The sequence below is a fragment of the Sinohyriopsis cumingii genome, chromosome 19 (assembly GCF_028554795.1).
Source record: "Sinohyriopsis cumingii isolate HCF-2022 chromosome 19, ASM2855479v2, whole genome shotgun sequence".
NCBI classification, from domain to species: domain Eukaryota; kingdom Metazoa; phylum Mollusca; class Bivalvia; order Unionida; family Unionidae; genus Sinohyriopsis; species Sinohyriopsis cumingii.
In genome coordinates this window covers 49,554,449-49,574,318 of record NC_142979.1, presented here as the reverse complement: position 1 = coordinate 49,574,318, position 19,870 = coordinate 49,554,449, and the positions used below count along the sequence as shown (strand labels likewise).

At 36.0% G+C, this 19,870-nt stretch overlaps 1 protein-coding gene across 2 annotated transcripts in view; it reads left to right on the top strand.

Moving 5' to 3' along the window:
• Window positions 1-395: 395 nt before the first annotated feature.
• Window positions 396-19,870, top strand: part of LOC149775676 (paxillin-like) — an 84,562-nt gene continuing 65,087 nt past the window's right edge. For both annotated transcript variants that reach the window (XM_089943002.1, XM_089943001.1), the window contains exon 1: window positions 396-813. In XM_089943002.1, coding sequence (XP_089799128.1) covers window positions 771-813 — 43 coding nt within the window. In that variant the 5' untranslated portion in view covers window positions 396-770. The remainder of the gene's footprint in view (window positions 814-19,870) is intronic.

The following is a 19,870-nucleotide window of genomic DNA, read 5'->3' as shown; positions in this document are numbered from 1 at the left end:
GGTTAATCCAATTATTTGCAATCTTGTTAAAGTTTCGATACAAATAGAAGAAGAAAAGAAACATATCGGTATTCCCTCATTTTGCGCGTGTTTTGGAGATTATTATAATAAATTCATCATACATTGGAAGAATTTGTTGTACTTTTTAAATTAGAGGAAGATAAATATCTACACAGTGCATATTTCTTTATTGCTTGTTTGCTTGTATTATTCTAAGTATTTTTCATATATATATATATATATATATATATATATATATATATATATATATATATATATATATATATATATATATATATATATATATATATTAATTTACTTATATATATTTACTGTTGTCACAAGCTTAATAGAATTTCCGGAACAAGATTCGTCTCTCTCAATTGGTCATAGGTGTTATCAGTGTTTGTGTGACGTCACATTCATGGCTGTCGAAAAATAATGGTGCTATCGTAGGATTGCTTTACCGTTTGTATATGCTTGATTAGTCCTGCAACTTGCTTATATGTTTCCGTTCAGGGGCGTCGAACAAGTAATCGCTTCTTCCTGAGCGCTTCAGTCTACATCTAGCTGTTCCTGCTGATAAGCGACCCGACTCCAGTGGACAGGAAGTGCACAATTGTCATATAAGCCTTCGCTCTTGTCCCACTGACTTCCAGTGATCGGGCGATGTATTCGCCGTACCAACCAGATGTAACACCGCCAGACAGATGATTATAATTGCCACTCACACGTGCAGCAGCTTTTCAGTGCGATATTAGTACTTGTTGATGATTAGCAGCGACTATACGCAGAAAGTCATGGAAGATCTTGGTAAGTATAATTTACAATGGACCTCCTACCACTCTGCCGCTATTGAGATAAGTTTTTTGACGACGGTGCACCAGTATTTTCCGTATTGTGAACATCCTTATATTGCCCCCCCCCCCCCAGTTTTCTGGGAGATTATATGTATTGACACATCATTGGCACTGTTGCTTTCTACATGTTGAAGAACTTTAAAGGTCATCAGGAGTAAAATGTTCTCCAATATAAAGGATGTTCTGACAGTTAAATGTGTAAATATTGCAGAGGTTTTAGGTACATTATATAAAAGTATATGTTAGCTGTAAATTGAGACCTAATAGATTCTTGCATTTTTTCTTAAATACTTTTTTGTGATAATATGAACACCCGAAAGAGTATATTGTCCAACACTCATACAAAAGTGGCAAAGGTCTATGCAGTTCAGATTAGGCAAATGTCTTTCCATGTGAGTGCACTAGTAGGTTTCTATGTTACACTTTGTTGAGTGTCCTTTTTTAGTATGGTCACTAGCAGATGATTTTAAGCCTCTGTGATTCTAAATTTACTAAGGTTGGGTATTCTCAGTTGTTGTTGCTGTAGGGTTTACTGCCATTTTTCAGCACAAGATAGACTATACATGGTGGCCAGTATAAATGATGGAAGAAGAACCGGGGAAAACCCCAGAAAGAACCACCGTCCCATGAGAAGCTACTGGCATGCTTTCTCACATACCCACATTGGCCAAGCCCAAGACTTGAGCTCACACAGGTTAAATTTGAGTTAAATTTTGTTTCATGTACACTTGGTCTTTCACTAACAAATTGACCTGAATTAAGGTATCACTGTTATCTTTCTGTACTTGGGGATAACAGGAATATTTGTGGTTTGATGCTTGGAGTGATATATGTGTGTGTACTGTTGTTTTGTTTGAGGAACAAATAAATGGCAATTTATAAATAACTTGCACTATTTTACCATCATAAGATCACTTCTTCAGTACATGCATTCTTAACCACTTTTAGAATATTTTACCAGAGGCCAAAGTTGAGGTGCAGAATAAGAAAAAAAAGACCTCCCACTCCCCCAGTTATCCATGAGGTGTGCAAGATTGAGTCAAAAATCTCCTTGATGTCACAACTGGGGTTCAGACTGAGTAAAAACAAACCCAAATTTTCGTATAAAAACATGGGGACTCTGCATGAAGCATAAATGATGGTAAAGAGAAACACATCCCTTCAGTCTTCTCCCATCACATTTTAGAGAGGCACAAATTTAAGGAGTCAAAAACAAAGTTTACAGAAACTACATAAAATTATGTACAGCATGTGGAGTTACCATATCTCAGCAAAGCCTTACACATAACTGAATGAGCTTGATCAAAACAAAATCTTAAGCTCAAGAGTGTTATGATTTCCAAGCCAGGTCTGCTGACACCTAATTAGTTTAATTTCTAGGCCCTTAGGATTTGTTTGCTTGCCATTGGGAATATGTAGCAGTTGAATTTATAATGCAGTGAATGAATTGTTGAATAACCTATTTATTATTTACTTTAAATGGAATGAAGTTATAATACTGTTTTTGTTTTTTAATTCTGTCATTAAAATAAATACAGAAACATAATCTTCCATCCTCATATGAATGAATTTGAAAGACCAATGTCATTATAAATTCTCAACAAATGAATCCCATTCATGCTTCTTTGTGAAAGGGTGGAGGTTACAATCCTACTCCATTGCCTCAGCACTAAATAAACTTCTTGTGGTGCTGTGTAGGTAATGTTGCAAAACATTGCTGTATATTTTGTATATTTTAGTCCTGGTTGTGGGAATAGTTGCTTTAGTACCAGCAGCTTTTTGATAGCTAAAAAAATCAGGCCAACTTCACCTGTTTTTGAACACCCACCTGCATATATTGTATATTGAAATGAAAATTTAGAGATGCTTCTAATGTCAATAGCAAGAAACTTGTAGATGACTTTTGTAATTAGAATTATTTACACATATTTTGCTTTCTGGTAGGGAATCAGTGACTTTGGTATAAAAATCAATTCTGGTTTGTGCATAACACAGGACTAAGTCCTTAATGGCTGCAGTTCTACTGGTTTGATATTCTTGTCAGCGAAACTGAAATTTGGTGCCCCTGGTCACTTAGTTAATAGCCAGTATCACCTGCATTGATTACTCTATCACCGACATCCAAATTGTGTTTAAAAATTACTTATGAAGCCTCAAATATGGCAATTCTGATTACCCAGCTTTGAGTTTCTCTGTATACCGTGTTTTATAGAAACAGATACAGTCCTATATCATTTACTTGGCAACATCATGTGGAAAAGTTCAGCTAAAATGTGACCATTTTGGTATGGAAAAGGTTGGATGCCTTCATTTGTCTGTAGGAAATACACTTAGGTCCTTTTCTTTTATAGTCAGATAAAGTGCTGAAGCAACAACCTTGAGACTTATGGCACCCATCAGACTTGCATCTTTACCCTGCAATTTAAATAGTACTGTATCTATGTTGTGTGGGTACATTTGTTCCTCCGTCACCTTACATATACATATATGTATGTGTAGAATAGGGTCAGTGCTATTTGCTCTACAAACGAACACTATAAACACTGATCATTGAGTACATTGCTCATATTTTGTCAACAGATGTATGCCAGTTGCACAAGGGTATATACAATCAGTTGTTTATTATAGGGTGGTGGTAAAAATAAAGTGTTACATTATTTCCCCTAGGATAAGACCAGGGAGCCAGTCTGTTGGGCTTAGTATCTAATATACATGCATGTTTTTACCATGCCTACCTGCTTATAAGTTGAGTCAAACTGCAAACAACAAAGACCCACGTCTGCCATAGCATAATGCGGCTGCATATCAAGGTCTCTGTTGTTTTTTCTGCCGATTACCCTTACAAACTGCATATATCCAGATTTGCCAGCACATTATGTAATGGCAGATCTGGGTCTCTGCAGTTTTCAGTATACTGTACTATATCTAGTTGTTTTATTCTTCACTTCCTACCAAATTTACCAAGTATAAGTCAAGTACATTTGCAAACTGCACAGACATAGATCTTCTGGCGCATAATCCAACAGCAGATCTGGTCTGTGCAGTTTGTTAGGAGTACTCAGTAGAACAAAAAACATACCCTGGTCTGCAAGCGCATAATGTTATGATAAATCAAGATCTTTTTTGTTTGCAGTTTGACTCAACTTCTACACAAATATATATGGTACTTTTACCTATATTCACAAGTATACTATCACAGATGAAGCAAAATCCAGCATAAAATATGGGCTGGCAGTAAATACATGCATATGTTTATAGCAGGGAAGATAGAAATATCCAACATCAAACATCTGGTCAGTGCAGACCATCTCACAGGAGTCATATCTTCGTCACACATCAACACTATAAAGTTTCAAACTTGACCAAGCTGCAGCAATGAAATCAACATTTTAATTTTTCTATTAAAACCTCTTTCTGTACCTTTGCTTTGCGACCACAACCAGACAATATTTGGTCAGATATTGAAATTTAGATGCAATTTCATCATCCCGAAAGAAATGAAATAGTTGCCGGTCTCCCCATCCCTCCCCCCCCCGGTTACACAACATATATGATTTTTGTCTATTTGTATTGTCTTACTGAGAAAGATATTGTGTTGAAACGTAATATTCTCATGAAAGTGACATTTAATAAAGTTATTGAGAGGTGTATCCATTTTAAACTGACTGTTCCATAAAATGATATACAGACTCCCTGGCCTACTATATATACTACTACTTTTGTATGAGTGGGCTGGGTTCAGTATCAACATTTGGAGTTGCAGATACCTTTTAAGTTTGTGATGATACAAATGATGTACATGTATTTCCCCTTTAAAATAATTGAAAACTGCTTTGGAGTCAAATAATCATAATTGTTTAATTTATATATGTCTATATTTTATTTGTTATGCATATCAAAGAACTCACCTGTTCATAATTACCAGTGTAATATAATTAGCTATAGGGTACCCGTTTAGTTCATGTAAAAAGCAGAAAATAAAAGGTTTCCAAATTCAGATCAAAGATTATATCTGGAAATGTCAGGAGTGAGTGAGACACAGAGTAAGGAGTACAATTCAAGGCTCGTATCATGTGCCATTGATTCGTTGTAGACCTCCATCCACTGATCAAATATTTTTTAATTGTGCAACCATTTACCTATGTATGTCGAACAGTTTCCTTTTTTTCTATTAACAGTAACTGCACATGAAACGTTTCTAAGAAAACAGATAACTTGAAACAATGTGTCACAGATTCATTATAGTTTGATACACTCGTAAGAAGCAGACCAGTTTGTATTGAAAAACCATGGTGCCAAATATTAACCGAAACAGGCTTTATCATTGTGACTCATGGATGTTAAATGACAAAAATGTTTAGAGGAGATGGATTTTGTTAAATTTAAGAACATGTTGTGTCAGGAAAAGGACAAATCAATAGCCCTTTAAAAATTTTGAAAGAGGAATTCTACAGTGATGTAATACAGCATTCAGAATTTGTAGATTTGACTTTATTAGTTAAAGTGAATGTTGTGTATAATAGTATATCATGTTGTTTTGTGTCTGTATTCTCGTACTAATCCACATGGAGTTAGTCAATTTGTGACAAGAATTTATCTACCGCTCTGGTGGCCTAGTGGTTAGGGCATCCACCTTGGATGCAGGAGGTCATGTGTTCTATCCCCACCCGAGTCATACCAAAGACTTACAAAAATGGTACTAACAGCTGCCTCGCTTGTCGCTCAGCATTAAGAGATTAGTGTTAGGACTGGTCAGCCTGGTGTCAGGATAACGTGACTGGGTGGGGCATCGTGCTACACATCTACGGCATGATGCCCCAATACTAGACATTGCTATGAACTGCCACACTGCAGACATCATAGCGATATGACTGAAAAATTGTTAAAGCTACGTTAAAAATCCAAATCACACACACACAAAACTTTAACTAACTGCAGATAAAGGTAAGCAGCAAAGATAAATGTATGTTTTTCATATGGTTTTCTGTAATTATGGCATGTAATATAATTTCTCTTTGGGTACCTGGGTAACCAATCATTAGGATCTATGGGTACCCGGATGACTTTTTTTCTAAAGTTTTGCACATCTTTATCTACTAGATACTTTACTTGCATCAAAACTGGATTTGACTGGGTCAGCTATGACCACCCCAATTTTATATATTATGAATTAACAAATAAATCTCTCTCTCACACACTTAAGGTAGTGTCCTGCCTTCTTATCTCACCATCCAACTTCATGAGCATGTGTAATACTTTGTGTATAAAGTGTTGGCCAATTGCATTAATTACTCAGATTGCTTTTTTAAAATGTTTTTTGAGCAAGTCAGACAAGAGTGTCAGCTGAGATAAATAGCTGCTACTTAAGAATCTTTGGTGTGCTATATTGTTTTTGTGAAACATTGCTCATAGTGCAGTTATAGGAAGAAAACAATGCTTTGCATTGAATTTCGTAATCTTAAAATTTCGGGTTGTATGTCTCTACTTTTGCTATAAGCACTGTTTTATGAATATGATAATACACACCAAAGACTAAAGTTTTTCAAGGTGTTGTACCAGAAGTTTCACTAAGCTGAGATTCAGATCTTATGCTAATTCAAAGCTAATGCAGAAAACCCTGAAGTGTTCCAAATTCCTGTATAAAAAGATGGTGACATTGCTTATTGTAAACATGTGAATAAACAACTAGTGCAATGGAGGGAATAAATATGTCAGATTTCACCATTTCTTCTCCCAGCATGAATCTCTTAAGAGTATCTTAAGATAAACAAATAATTCTTTTTGACTATCATTGAAGGTCAGACGTCGTTCATGATAAGGGCAGAATTCTCCCTTTATGTGGAGCACTAGGACGCATAACTGATGTAGGGAGACTTCACCTGGCAGTGATATTATCTGCTTAAACAGGGACGTAGTATTGGTACCAGTATATGTGTGTGTGTGTGTGTTCACTCTTGTCGACTTTTTTTGACTTTGTCATTTATATATCATGTGCAGTGCATGCCCAGCCGTCTAACAGTATCATTATCAGCTTTTTCGTTCACGGCACATCATCATTTATGGCACATGATGTCATAAAGGAAAATGGCAGAACTGTAAACATATCAGTATTTGTGAAGGGCAACTGCCATGAAATCTGGGACAAAAATTTAGAAGTTTGCCCAGAAAGCATGGAAATCTTTGTTTTGAATAATAAGATTGGGTGAGTGATGGGTCGCTATTTGTGAGGCAGTACAAGGAGCACGGCAGCATGCGAGAGTGATCATGCACCTTAAAATACAAGCCCTATATATAATGCATTTTTTTGGCATAAAATTTTCATAGATTCACAAAAAAAACTTTTATAAGGAAATAAAGTTTAAAAAGTGTACCTTATTTGCAGATATTGTATTTCATTTTTAATTTACAGACATTTTTTGCTGCTGATATGATGATTGTTTTTAATTAGAATTGAATGATGTTAAAAGGTCATGTAAGGTCAAAAACAGTACAGTGCATGGACATGTTTCATGTTGTTCATTTTAAAACCAAGCCATACATTGTAACCCTTAGACCATGCTTTAATTCTTGAAGGAAGTAAATCTTAAATACATACTTAATAGATATCAAGTTTTATAAAGTTGTAACTGAATCTGTCAGTGTAGTAAGGCACACAGATGTCCAATATCCACCAGTGTGTAGGGTAAACCTTTTAGTAGATATGGTGAATGGTATTGCAATGTATATTATGCTTGAAGGAATGTATGTGGATGCAGTTTTGTGGCTTTTTATGATTCAAGTGATCATGCTGTAGTGAATTTATCTTGTAATTTGTTGAGTTGCATGATTCAAAGCCATGGCTGGAATGTTAGGAATTGAAGTTCACACATATTTCATTCTGGTAGTCAAAATGTCTGCAGTTAGGAGTGGATCATTCCACAGTGTGGGGTTATTCAGTACAATTGTCCATATATGAAGTACACTGACTTTCTATTTTGCAAACACTTAAGTTTAAAAACTTGCCAGGCTTGTAACGGTAGATTTAAAAATATATGGTAATCAGGAGGAAATAATTTAAAACAAGGCATAGGAAAGTGATAAACATTGATCATTGTCTTTTTTGGTTGCCATGGTTAAGTGTTAGTACTTATAATCCAAGGCAAAAATCCATGTACACCAAGACCAGTAACTCTTTTGCATTTAAAATCATCTACAGAGAAACATCTGAAGATTGAAACCTTTAAATACACACACAGTTTTTTAAAAATTATTTTTGGTCAGTCAAGTTTCACAAATTTCACCTTAGAACACAAAGTGATTAGATGTCCTCTTGCATTCAAACATGTTTAGGACTTAGATGATCTGAGAGACAGGAGAACAATAAAAAGATAACTTCAAAATTTAATACTAACTAATGACCTCTCTGGTGGCCTAGTGGTTTGAGCATCCACCTCTGATGAGGGAGGTTGTGGGTTCGAAACCCTGTAATACCAAAGACTGGTACTGACAGCTGTCTCACTAGGCACTCAGCATTAAGAGGTTATTGTTTGGACTGGTCTGCCTGGTGTCAGGATAATGTGACTGGGTGGGACATGATGCTACATGTCTGCAACATGTTGCCCCAGTGCTAGACTTCACTATAAACTGACACACTGTAGACATTGTAGTGATATGACTGAATATTTTTTAAGCTACTTTAAAAGTCCATGTTACACACACACAGACACACTTAGATGATAGTAAAAAAAGATGTCAGCATGCACATATAGTACAGTTCCTGTTACCAATACACATCATTTAGTCAGTCTAAAAAAATGATTTGCTGGTTCTGGTTCACCACATTAATGATTGTTTAATTTACATGATATCAGGATAGGTCATCATTGAATGAGCTACAGCCTATTTGAAGACTTAAATGGAAAGCTTAAAATTTGCGCTAATCTCTTGTCTTGATAGTAATGTTTTCTAAATTCAAGCAAAACATAAAGGGATTGTAATTATGGGTTGTTTCTATTCTCCAAAGTGAGAAGACTTCAGTCAGTCATAGACTTTGATAAAAATGAATATGGCATAAAGTTAGTCCTGGAAAAATGTGTTTGGAGGTTAGATCTATCTTGAAGTTGTCAGTTATTTATCTACTGGACACATGATGCAGCCATGGTCTATAGGTATCCAGGAGTCTTATGATGGTGCATTAAAAAAAGATATGTACAGTATGTGTTACTTTCCTGGGTTTTATTAACTCAAGTGGTGATAGACAAAAAAACTTATTTGGATGGCCTGTTTTCCTTTGTCCATTTGCCCATTAGCACAAGTTTGTTATTGCTGTCCAGCATAACAGCTACAGCGGCTAGCTTGAAAATCATGTTATTGTTATTCATCCTGAATGAAAGTCATAATAAAATAGGGGTTATATCAGAAGACTTAGGATGATTACTAATTGGTCCTTAATGAAAAACAATACCATTTGCACATTCAGTATGGGCACCATAGCAGCAATCCTGAAAATCTTTGTATGGTTATTCCTCCTGAATGGACGGTATGTAATAAAAGACTTCTTATGAAGTCTAGTTGGTCCAAAATGAAATGGTGCTGCTCAGATTTATCCAGTATGGCTGTCACAGTGGCCATTTTGAAAATCTTGACCTAAAAAAAACAACTTTATAATGTCATAAACAGAAATGGTGATATCCAGAATGGCCACCATGGCAGCCATCATGAAATTCATGATATTGTTACTCTTCAAAATGTAAGTCATATCAACATGATGTTCTAACCAAAGACTTATTATGATGCCTTCTTGGTCCTGAATGATATTGGTGCCATTCTAATATCCAATATGTCAGCCCACATCAGCTTATTTGAAAACCTTATCGGTAAAGATTATTTGATGGCTTGGACACTCAGCAGTTAAAAGGAAAAAATTGTCCTATCTCGATTCCAGGAAATTCTTTCAGCTAGCAGAAAGTCTGTCCCTTTGAGGGGCTCTTGTTTTACTATTCACCAGCAGCATCTGTATTTGTTACTGTGGTTTTATTTTACTCTGCATCGCTCTGAATAAGTTTTGTTTTTTGGTGGTTCATTTTATTTTGAAGTTGACTTTTGAGACAGTGAATTTCTGTTTTCGGAGTTTTCAAGTTGTTGGTTACTGACAAAAAAGTTAATAAAAATTTCCAGACTTTAAACATGATTAAGCTTCAAGAGTATTTTGGTTTTACTGAGTTTCAGTCCTGATTAGTTACACTGTATTCAGACTGTAGAAGAAAACGTATCCTGAAGCAATGGATGGCAACCTAACTAATATAATTGTTGTACTACTTTGTCAGGGAACCATAGTGGCCTGGTGGTGAGTGTGCCAGTTTCATAATTTATGGGTTGTGGGATTAAATCCTGTTCAGACTTGAGCCTGTGTTGGCTACCATGGTGTGACTTGGGGCAAGTCACTTTACTCCAATTGCTTCAGCATTAACTAGTGGTTTATAATGGTAAATGCCTATCAGCCAACACCTACCTACCTACCTCCCTCACTCATTCAATTATATGTTTATGTACATAATGTGCTTTGCCAGAATAATGTTTTTTATGAAGGAGAATTCTATATAATTCATGGTTTCATCCAGCAGGCAGCACAGAGCCATGGATCATACACATGGTTCTGTCAGTGATAATACATGCATTTTCTTTTACCCCTTATTAATGCCCCATCTGTCTGTTCATCTTTGCACACCTCTTGTAACCATGGTAGCTCTGCAACCTGTATACATAATTGTATGCCATTTGGCAGGTGACTTGCCTACTACATGATGGTACCTTCTAAAGGTTTCATCTTTTCTGGTCCCATTCTAACAGTGTTGCATTTTTTTGATCAATTTTAAATTTCTGTTGCTTCAGATCTTAGCAACCATCATAACTTTTAAACCATATTCATATGCAGTTTGAGGTTTACCTGTCCATTTATCTTGAATGTGCTTTTTATGGGTTTTGTGTCTCAAGCCCATTTTAGATTGAGCTATACATGGCCCATTAATTTCATCATGTATTTATACATGGACTGTTGCTTGCAGCTCAAGAACTAAATGACATATGCTGGTGTTGTTTACATGAAAATTATTTCATAGACTGGTATGTGTTGTTTTTTTTTTGAAGGTGGGGTAGTGTTGTCTATTTCATTTTGGACTGAAATTCTGGCCCTTGTTGAGAACATTCTTGTCACATCTACTCCATTATAATTATTATGGCCCTTGTCAGCCACCTTCATATCTTTGCTTGAATTGCTTGTAATCAGTAAAGCTTGTGAACCATTCAACAGATTTAGATGCAATTTGATGTGAACATTATCTTATAGACCTAGATGTGCCTTTTATGTCTCATGGTAATAATGATATGGAAAAATCTGAACCAGTCCAGAAATGGGTGAAGATAAAATAGGGTATATATTGGTTTAGCTGGCCAGAATTGGTTGATAATGACAGATTTTAGTAAAAAGAATCTTTTGAGAGCTTATCCTAGTTGCAACTTCAAAAAAAAGAGAGACATTGTTTTATTGATGGAATTTCAGTGCTTTAACAGGATTGAGTTTGGAACACTCGTTGCTGAAATTAATACCTGACTCTTTTGGTCCAGAATTGAAAGAAAACATGGGTTTCAATCACAGGTGCATCCAGAAAATAAAGTGTTCATATTTTTTTCTCAGCACAGAAGCCATCATCCAAGTGTGTCTATACTCATAAATATAGGTTTGATTATGAGCACCCCAGAATGTTAAGTTCTTGAATTTATTATACCATGGTGTTTGAGAACTGAATTAGTACCATGAGTCCTTTATGTATTTGTCTCATCGACATCTTTTTGTACAGAGTTGTTTCCCCTGTTGATAAATGTGTCTTTTACATGGGATATTGGTTGCAATGATGAGACCTTGAAGTTGAAGGTGTTGGAATTTTCGACTTCCATATCATTGTTTTGAGTAGTCTTTTTGGCCTTTGAATGTTTGGCATTCTGTTGCTGTAATTTTGATTTCCCAACACAAGTTCATATGTATACGATCCCTTTGTAATGCACCCATCCATAAAAGCTCTAGCCAAAAGTTTGAAATAAGAGCCTACATTGTTGCAAATTGGTACTTATACATTCTTAACAAGCCACCACTACTTAAAATTGCATCTTACCTGCAGATTCATACAACTTTTCAACAGACCAATCATAATGTTAAATGCTTCACTTGTTTTTTTGTAGTATATTATTTATAGCCATTTTTTTTTTAAGCAGTGGCCATAAATTGTAACTGCAGCCAGCTAGTTGAGAGCTTGCATTAAATTTGAAACTAGCCAGGATTGAGATGATCTGTCAATGCAAGTGACAGATTAGTGTCTCCATTATTGAGTTGAATATATTTAGAATGCATATATAGTGGATTTCATCTCCTATTTGCCTATGGATTTTAAGATTGAGAATGGGTCACAGCTGATCAAAGCTAAATAGGTTTCTTTAGAAATTATTAAAACTTACACCAAAAACTGACTCCTCTTTTTCACTGACTTGCTGTCATCACTTAAAGCTTTGCAAAATCTTCAAACACGTAATCCAGTTTTATGTTGTAGAAACACTTCTACCCTTCTTTATGAGGGAAAATGAAATGATATATTGTTGGTTATTTAGTCATACCAGTATAAAATGGAATGAAAAGAAAGACAAAGCTGCCAAAGCAGACCTACACTTAACAGTTTATGGTTGGAGAATTCCATAGTTACACTTAATGCATTAATAAGCATATCACCAATACTTGGCAAACCTACTGGAACCAGGTGACTGAACAAACTCCAGGACATAAAACATATGCTGGTTGAACGGCAGTTAGTTCCATGCACTGAGATGAGGTTGTATTATATTTTTATATTTTTCTGCACTGGACATGCTCACCTGATTCAGTCTTATTGAATGGTGAACATCAACCAGTGTTTTGCCAGTCACTGTCCAATCCTTTACCTCAGTTTTACTGAAGGGGACAAAATCAATCAGAGTGTGTTGCCTGCCACTGTCCAATCACTTACTACACTTGTACTTTTTGAAGGGTTTGCATCAACCAGTGTGTATTGCCAGCCACTGTCCAGTCACTCACTTCAATCACATTGACATCACTGTCCAGCCACTCACCTGAATCACTTTGACCTCTTCAAGGTTGAGTATCAACCAATGTATATTGATGAAGAGTGCACCAAAGTCACATGAACTTGATCCAATTCCAACATCACTGCTGCTTGAGTGCTTAGATCCAGTATTGCCTTCACTAACTGATGTTATTAATACCTCTCTCTCTCATCTGGGGAATTCCCATCATTTTTCAAAACTGCCATTGTAAAATCTCTGTTGAAGAAACCAACACTAGACCATAACGATTTAAAGAACTACTGCCCAGTTTCTAATCTCCCATTCATATAAAAAATCTTAGAAAAGGTTGTTCTATCCCAGCTTGTATCTCATCTAAATTCAAACAGTCGTTTTAGCAATGTACAATCTGCATATCACCCTTGCCACAGTACTGAAACTACTCTTCTAAAAGTAGTTAATGACATTCTGCATTGGATAGCAGAAAGATTACAGTCCTCACCCTCCTTAATTTGTCTGCAGCATTTGACACAATAGACCATAATATATTACTTCACCGTCTCCAGCATGTATTTGGCATTCATGATAAAGCCTTTCTGTGGTTCAAGTCCTACTTGGTCAACAGGACACAAATTGTATCTGCAAATGGAATACACTCCAGCCCAGTTGATCTATGTTGTGGTGTTCCACAGGGGTGTGATTTTGGACCAGTTCCCTTTAATTCTGTACACTCAGTCGCTCTCAAGTGTCATAGATCATGATCCAGTGTCTCACCAATTGTATACTGATGACACCCAAATATACAAATCTAGCCACCCAACTGAAGTTGATGCTACCATCCAAGGTGTAGACAGGTGCATTTCTGATGTGAAATCATGGATGACATGTAACAAGCTGTAGATGAATGATGATAAAACTGAGGCCATTCTGATCACAACAAAAAGAGTTTCTCATTCACATCCTTTACCTCAAACAATAAATATCAGCAACACCATCATTAAATTCACACAATCAGTACGAAACCTAGGTGTTACTCTGGACAGTACTCTCACATTGCACCAACATGTCATGAACATATGCAAGGCTGCATATCTTGAGCTGAGACGCATCAGCTCCATTCGCAAATATCTTTCAGTTGATGCCACTAAAACACTTGTGTATTCATTAGTACTTTCAAGACTGGACTATTGTAACTCAATTCTGTCTGGTTCATCTCAATATCTACTCCAGAAACTTCAAAAAGTTCAAAACACAGCTGCTCGGATCATACTTAGAGTACCACGATCAGAGCACACCTTCCTGCTGCTCTGTACCCTACACTGGCTATCCATTCGATCCAGAATCAAACACAAAATTTGTTCTCTGTGCTACTTTTCACTGTTGGACTCTAGTCCAACATACCTATCCGACCTCACCGATGTGTACACACCAGCAAGATACTTACGCTCCTCTTCTGACAATCATATACTCATTATTCCCACTATGAAAACAAAGTCATATGGACAGCGTTCTTTTGCATACCAGGGCGCAGCAACTTGGAATGAATTGCCCACTGAACTTAGACACAAAGACACGGTGATCACATTCACGAGAGCTCTCAAAACTCCCTTATTTTGACTGCAAGAACAAACTTAAAGACCTAATAATGTTTCCTACCTGAAATATTCTCAGCATGTTTTTTACTTTTTAATGTTTTTCTAATTTCATGGTGTTTGTTTTTGTAATAATATTATTATTATATGTTTTTTATCTTATAGGTGTTGTCTAATGTTGTAAAGTACTTAGAGCTTCTAAAGATTAGGTGCTATACAAAGTCCTCATTATTGTTATTATTATTATTATTATTATTATTATTATTATTATTATTATATTACATGTCACTGCCCAAATTGGGTGAGACATTTCTCGCTGATTGTGTTAATTTTCAACCCATGAGACAGAAATATTCTGATGTTGATTTACTGAATGAAAAATTGCACACACACACATTCTTCCCATTGTCTGGTTGGTCTTAAATGAAAATGGCATTGCTTTGACATCATGAATGACCGCCACAGCATCCATCTTGTTTGCTACTCCACCTAAATGGTTTGTCATATCAACATGGGATATTCAGTAAAAGACTTCTAAGATATCTATTTGGTCCTAAATAAAAATGGTGATCATCTCACATCCAGTATGAGCTTCATGGCAGCCATCTTGAAAATCTTGATATTACTGCTTCTTCTGAATGGAAGGTAGTATATGGGGTTTTGACCAGAAGATTTCATAAATGAAAATGGCACTGATCTGATATTTAATATGGCTCCAATAGTGCCCATCTTGAAAATCATACTCCAGTATGGCCACCAGAAGAGTCATCTTGCAATCTTGTTAATTGCCAGCCCTCTTACTTTTATAGTCATATTAGCATTTGGTTTTCACCAAAAGACTTCTTATGATGTCTAATTGGTCCTAAATGAAAATTGCGCTGATCTGACTCCAGGAGAACCATCTTGAAAATCTTATTGTCACTACACCTCCTGAATGGCAAGTCCTGTTGACATTGGGTTTTCAACATAAGGCTTCTTATAAGGCCTGGTTGATTCTAAATGAAGATGTTGCTAATCTTATTCTTATGTCCAATATGGCCACCACAGCAGTTTCTTGAAAATCATTTTATTTGACTCCTGAATGGATGGTTGTATCAACACAGGATCTTTACTAAATGACTTTGTGTGATGTCTTGTTGATCCAAAATGAAAATGGTGGTTCTTAAGTGGCCATCTTAAAAAAAAATCTTTTCTCTCAAGTGGCCATCTTTAAAATCTTGTTATCACTACAAGTATTCCTTAATGAATTGTCATATCAGCATGGGGTTTTCACTGAAAGACTTCCTATGATGTCTAGTTGGTCGTAAATGAAGATGATGCTATGACTGCCATAATGTCCGTCTTGAAAATTGTGTTATAGGTATCTTGTACATGACCGAACATAAAGATATTATTCTTTCATCAAAATACTTGTTATGCTGTGAAGCTGGTTCTAAATAAAAGTGGTGCCAGTCTGATGCCCAGTATTGCTACCATTGCAGCCATTTTGAAATCTTGGCATTGTTACCTCTCCAAAATGGAGAGTCATATCAGCATGGGGTTTGCACAAAAGGACTTTTATTGGTCTTAATTAAAAATGGTGCCAGTCTGACATTCAATGCAGCTGATATGAAAATCTTGTTATTGCTGAAGAATATTAGAGATGGTTTAAACACTCGAGAGGCAAAGAAAGAAATGGTCTTATTGAGAATTCTAGGAAATTCTTTTCAGCCATGAGCATCACAACTTTGAGGGACTCTTGTTTACCAGTTACTTTTATTAACCTGTACTGTAAACGAGAGTTTTTGAGTAAGAAGGAACCATGATACTTTTTGGTTAGTTTGATTAGTAGCTTTTATTATCATTTTGTAGTTGTTTTTAGCTATGCTGGTCATAGACCATAAGAGCTATGGTATGGCCTGTTGTCTCTTTTCCAGTGGAGCAATACTCATCAGAAGCAACACGGAGGATTGCCATGAAACTTTACATATGCATTTGTCCATTGATCAAGTTGGCTTTTTCTAGTTGATCCTAAATGACTATTACTCCCAATATGACCACCACAACAGCTGTCTTGAAAATCTTGTTATTGCTGTTCAAAAATTTAACTCCCAGCCAGCATGGGGTTTTTGCCTCAAAGACTTTTTGTAGTGTCCAGTTGGTCTTTAATAAAAATTGTGTCAGTATGATTTTTAAATGGCAACCATAGTGGCAGTTTTTAAAATCTTATTGCTACTACATGTACTTCCAGTTGGACAGGCATATTAATATTGGTTTTTGTCACCAGAAAACTTATTATGATGTCTAGTTGGTTGAATGAAAGTGTTGCCAATATGACATTCAGTATCACCACCATGGCAGCCATCATGAAAATCTTGTTACTACTACCCTTAAACAGGACACTGAATGAATCCATGCCAAAATAAGGCTATACTTCATAATTTAAAATTATGCATGTGTATTTTGCTGAATTTACATGCTTGAAAGAGTTTTACTTATTATTTGCTCTATATGACTGGAAATTTTAGTAATTGCAATGTGATCCCCATACATCATCCAGATTCCAAATTATGGGAGGGGAGCTGTGAGAGAGAGTTGCATTGATTTAAGGGGGGAAAAAAAACATATTTTTGTTGATCCTATCAGACAGTGATATATCTTAATGAACTCTCATCCATTAAACTTGGGGGAACAAATAGCTGTCAGAGATTTCTATGCATCATCAGGTGATAAAATATGTCAGGGGAAAGGCTTGGGGTGGGAATGCAGTGATCATGTTGAAGAAAAAGAAGAAATAAAGGAATGTTTAGGCATAGTGACTAATGCATACATATGAGTGATGAGTAATTAACCCAGCCAGACCCCCAATCCCTGATTCATTTGCATCTTACCTGTTGTGGCCAACCTAATGTTGCTGCTGATTGATCAAATTGGACTGACTTAACTTTTTTCATCCTCGCTCTTCATGTGCCATGATCATCATGCAGAATTCATCTATCAAGCCAGTTAACAGTTGGTTGTTGTTGTTGTTGTTGTAGGGTTTAACGCCATTTTTCAGCACAAGATAGGCTATACATGGCGATCAGTATAATTGGTGGAGGAAGAACCCTGGAAAACCCTGGGAAGAACCACTGACCCACGAGAAGCTACTGGCAGGCTTTCTCACATACCAACATTAGCCGAGGCTGAGACTCGAACCCATGCAGACAGATGTGAGATGGCAGTGATCCGTAACGGTGAGTGCTTTAGACCACTCAGCCACTCGGGGCCCCCACAGTTGGTAATAGGGCAGAACTTAACCTCCAACAATCTAGCAATATTGGTGGCTCATGGTGTCACAGTAGAAATTGGGATTTATTGACAGATTTGAGTGTACATTACATTCATACTCTGAACACTGTTGCCAATCCTGCTCATGCATTTGTAAGTAGTAATACAGTAGAACCTGTTTTGAAAGACCACCTCTTTTGCCACACAGTTATGGTCTCTCAAGACAGGTGGTCTCTCATAACAGGTCACAATGCTGTATAATCAATAAATTTGTGCATTGAGAGTGTGGTCTCTCAAGACAGGTGGTCTCACATAGCTTTGGTCTTTCGAGACAGGTTTTACTGTACGTGCTTTATGTCTGTAATCAGTAATATAGGTAATAATCTTACAAATACATATGCATTCTCAACTCCCCTCTCACCATCCATATACTATATATATACAGAGAGAGAGAGAGAGAGTCTGTTGCACTCAAATAATCAGCATACTGAGGTGGATGGTGTTTAAGTTAGCCATATACAAGTTTTAGTTCAAGGTTGATATATTTCGTTCCTATGTGTGTTTAGTAAAAGTAGTTTATGCTAAGGTGTGATATTTTTAGGCATTCGTGTCAAAGGGGATTACAAATGGGCAAAAAAATTGGTTGCTAGTCAAGTAGAAGAACTGGGTTAGGCAAACCTTGTAATTTGTTTACATGTGCCAGTGTAGGTATATTTATATACACTATCATTTTCCTGGTTTTACTCTAGCCTACAGGTAATGTACACTTTTATTTCTTTCTTTACTTTCTTGGTCTGTGGCTATCATTTTTCATCTTGGTAGGATATTTCCTTTTCTTTATTGTTGAAATGATGAAAGGACTAGATACAAATTTACATTTTTTTCTCACCTGGCCATAAGGCCAAATGAGTTTATGTTATGGCCCTGTGTTAGTCATCCAGCTGTCAACAAGAGCTTGTTGCCATATTTCTAATCTGTTTTTGATGAAAAAGTTTGAATAATTATATTGCTCAAAAATATCAGAGATGGTTTCACCGCTCAGCATTTAAAAAGAAGATATGGTCTTGTTTTGAATTCCATGAAGTACTGTATATACAGAAGTGCATCAGTCAAAGGATTCTTGTTACTAAACTTAGTCAGTCCCTTTAAGGGATTCATGTGAATATCAGACTTGGAGTATGTAATTGTATGATCATGATCTTGGTTAAGTTTGATGATGTGTGAGCCCCAATCATATTAATGTAATGATCTTTCATCTGATTGGCTGAGCCTACTAACACTGTTTATGCTATATTTCTCATCTCATTCAGATAAAACGTAGACTGTGGGCTTATACAATTTAGCACATTGAGTGTGTTTTTGTCAAGTCCGTATTAGTAAGTAATGAGAAATAGTAGTCTATAAAGGATTTGGCTGACGATTTTTTTGTGTGCATATTATTCCTAAACCCCTTGCTAGCTTCTCGTTGTACTTGGCATGAATCATAATGATGCTGTTGCCAAGACAATTCATTGTACAACATGCTCATGGCTTGAAGTTAGCAGCAGTCATTTAGGCAGTGACTTGTAAATCTCCATTCAGACTAGTAGTTTTCATAATTTAAGTTCTCATCAGTAAGCTAGCAGAGAAGGACTAGTGAATATTCAGCAGGGCCTATAAATTTCTCCATCTGCAAGTCCCTCTGACTCTAAAAATACAAATTTGTGAGGCCTGCTTGGGAGTCAAGGTCACATTCATGAAAAAGTATGTTTTTGGTTTAATTTTTTTTTTCTTCATTTGTGTATATTTCCTAAACCCCTTAATTGATTCCTGTCATACTTGGCTTGAATCATTATTGTCACAGGTCTCTCTCTCTCTCTATCTATCTATACATATATATATATATATATATATATATATATATATATATATATATATATATATATATATATATATATATATACACACACACGTGTATATATATACCCAGAGGGCAAGTGATATAAGCTACTGGTCTAATGGAATTTTGTGGCTTGCTGAAAATTTGTTTTAAAACTGTTCTCATTTTTAAAATGATATAAATTGCTGTGATGAATAATATTGGCA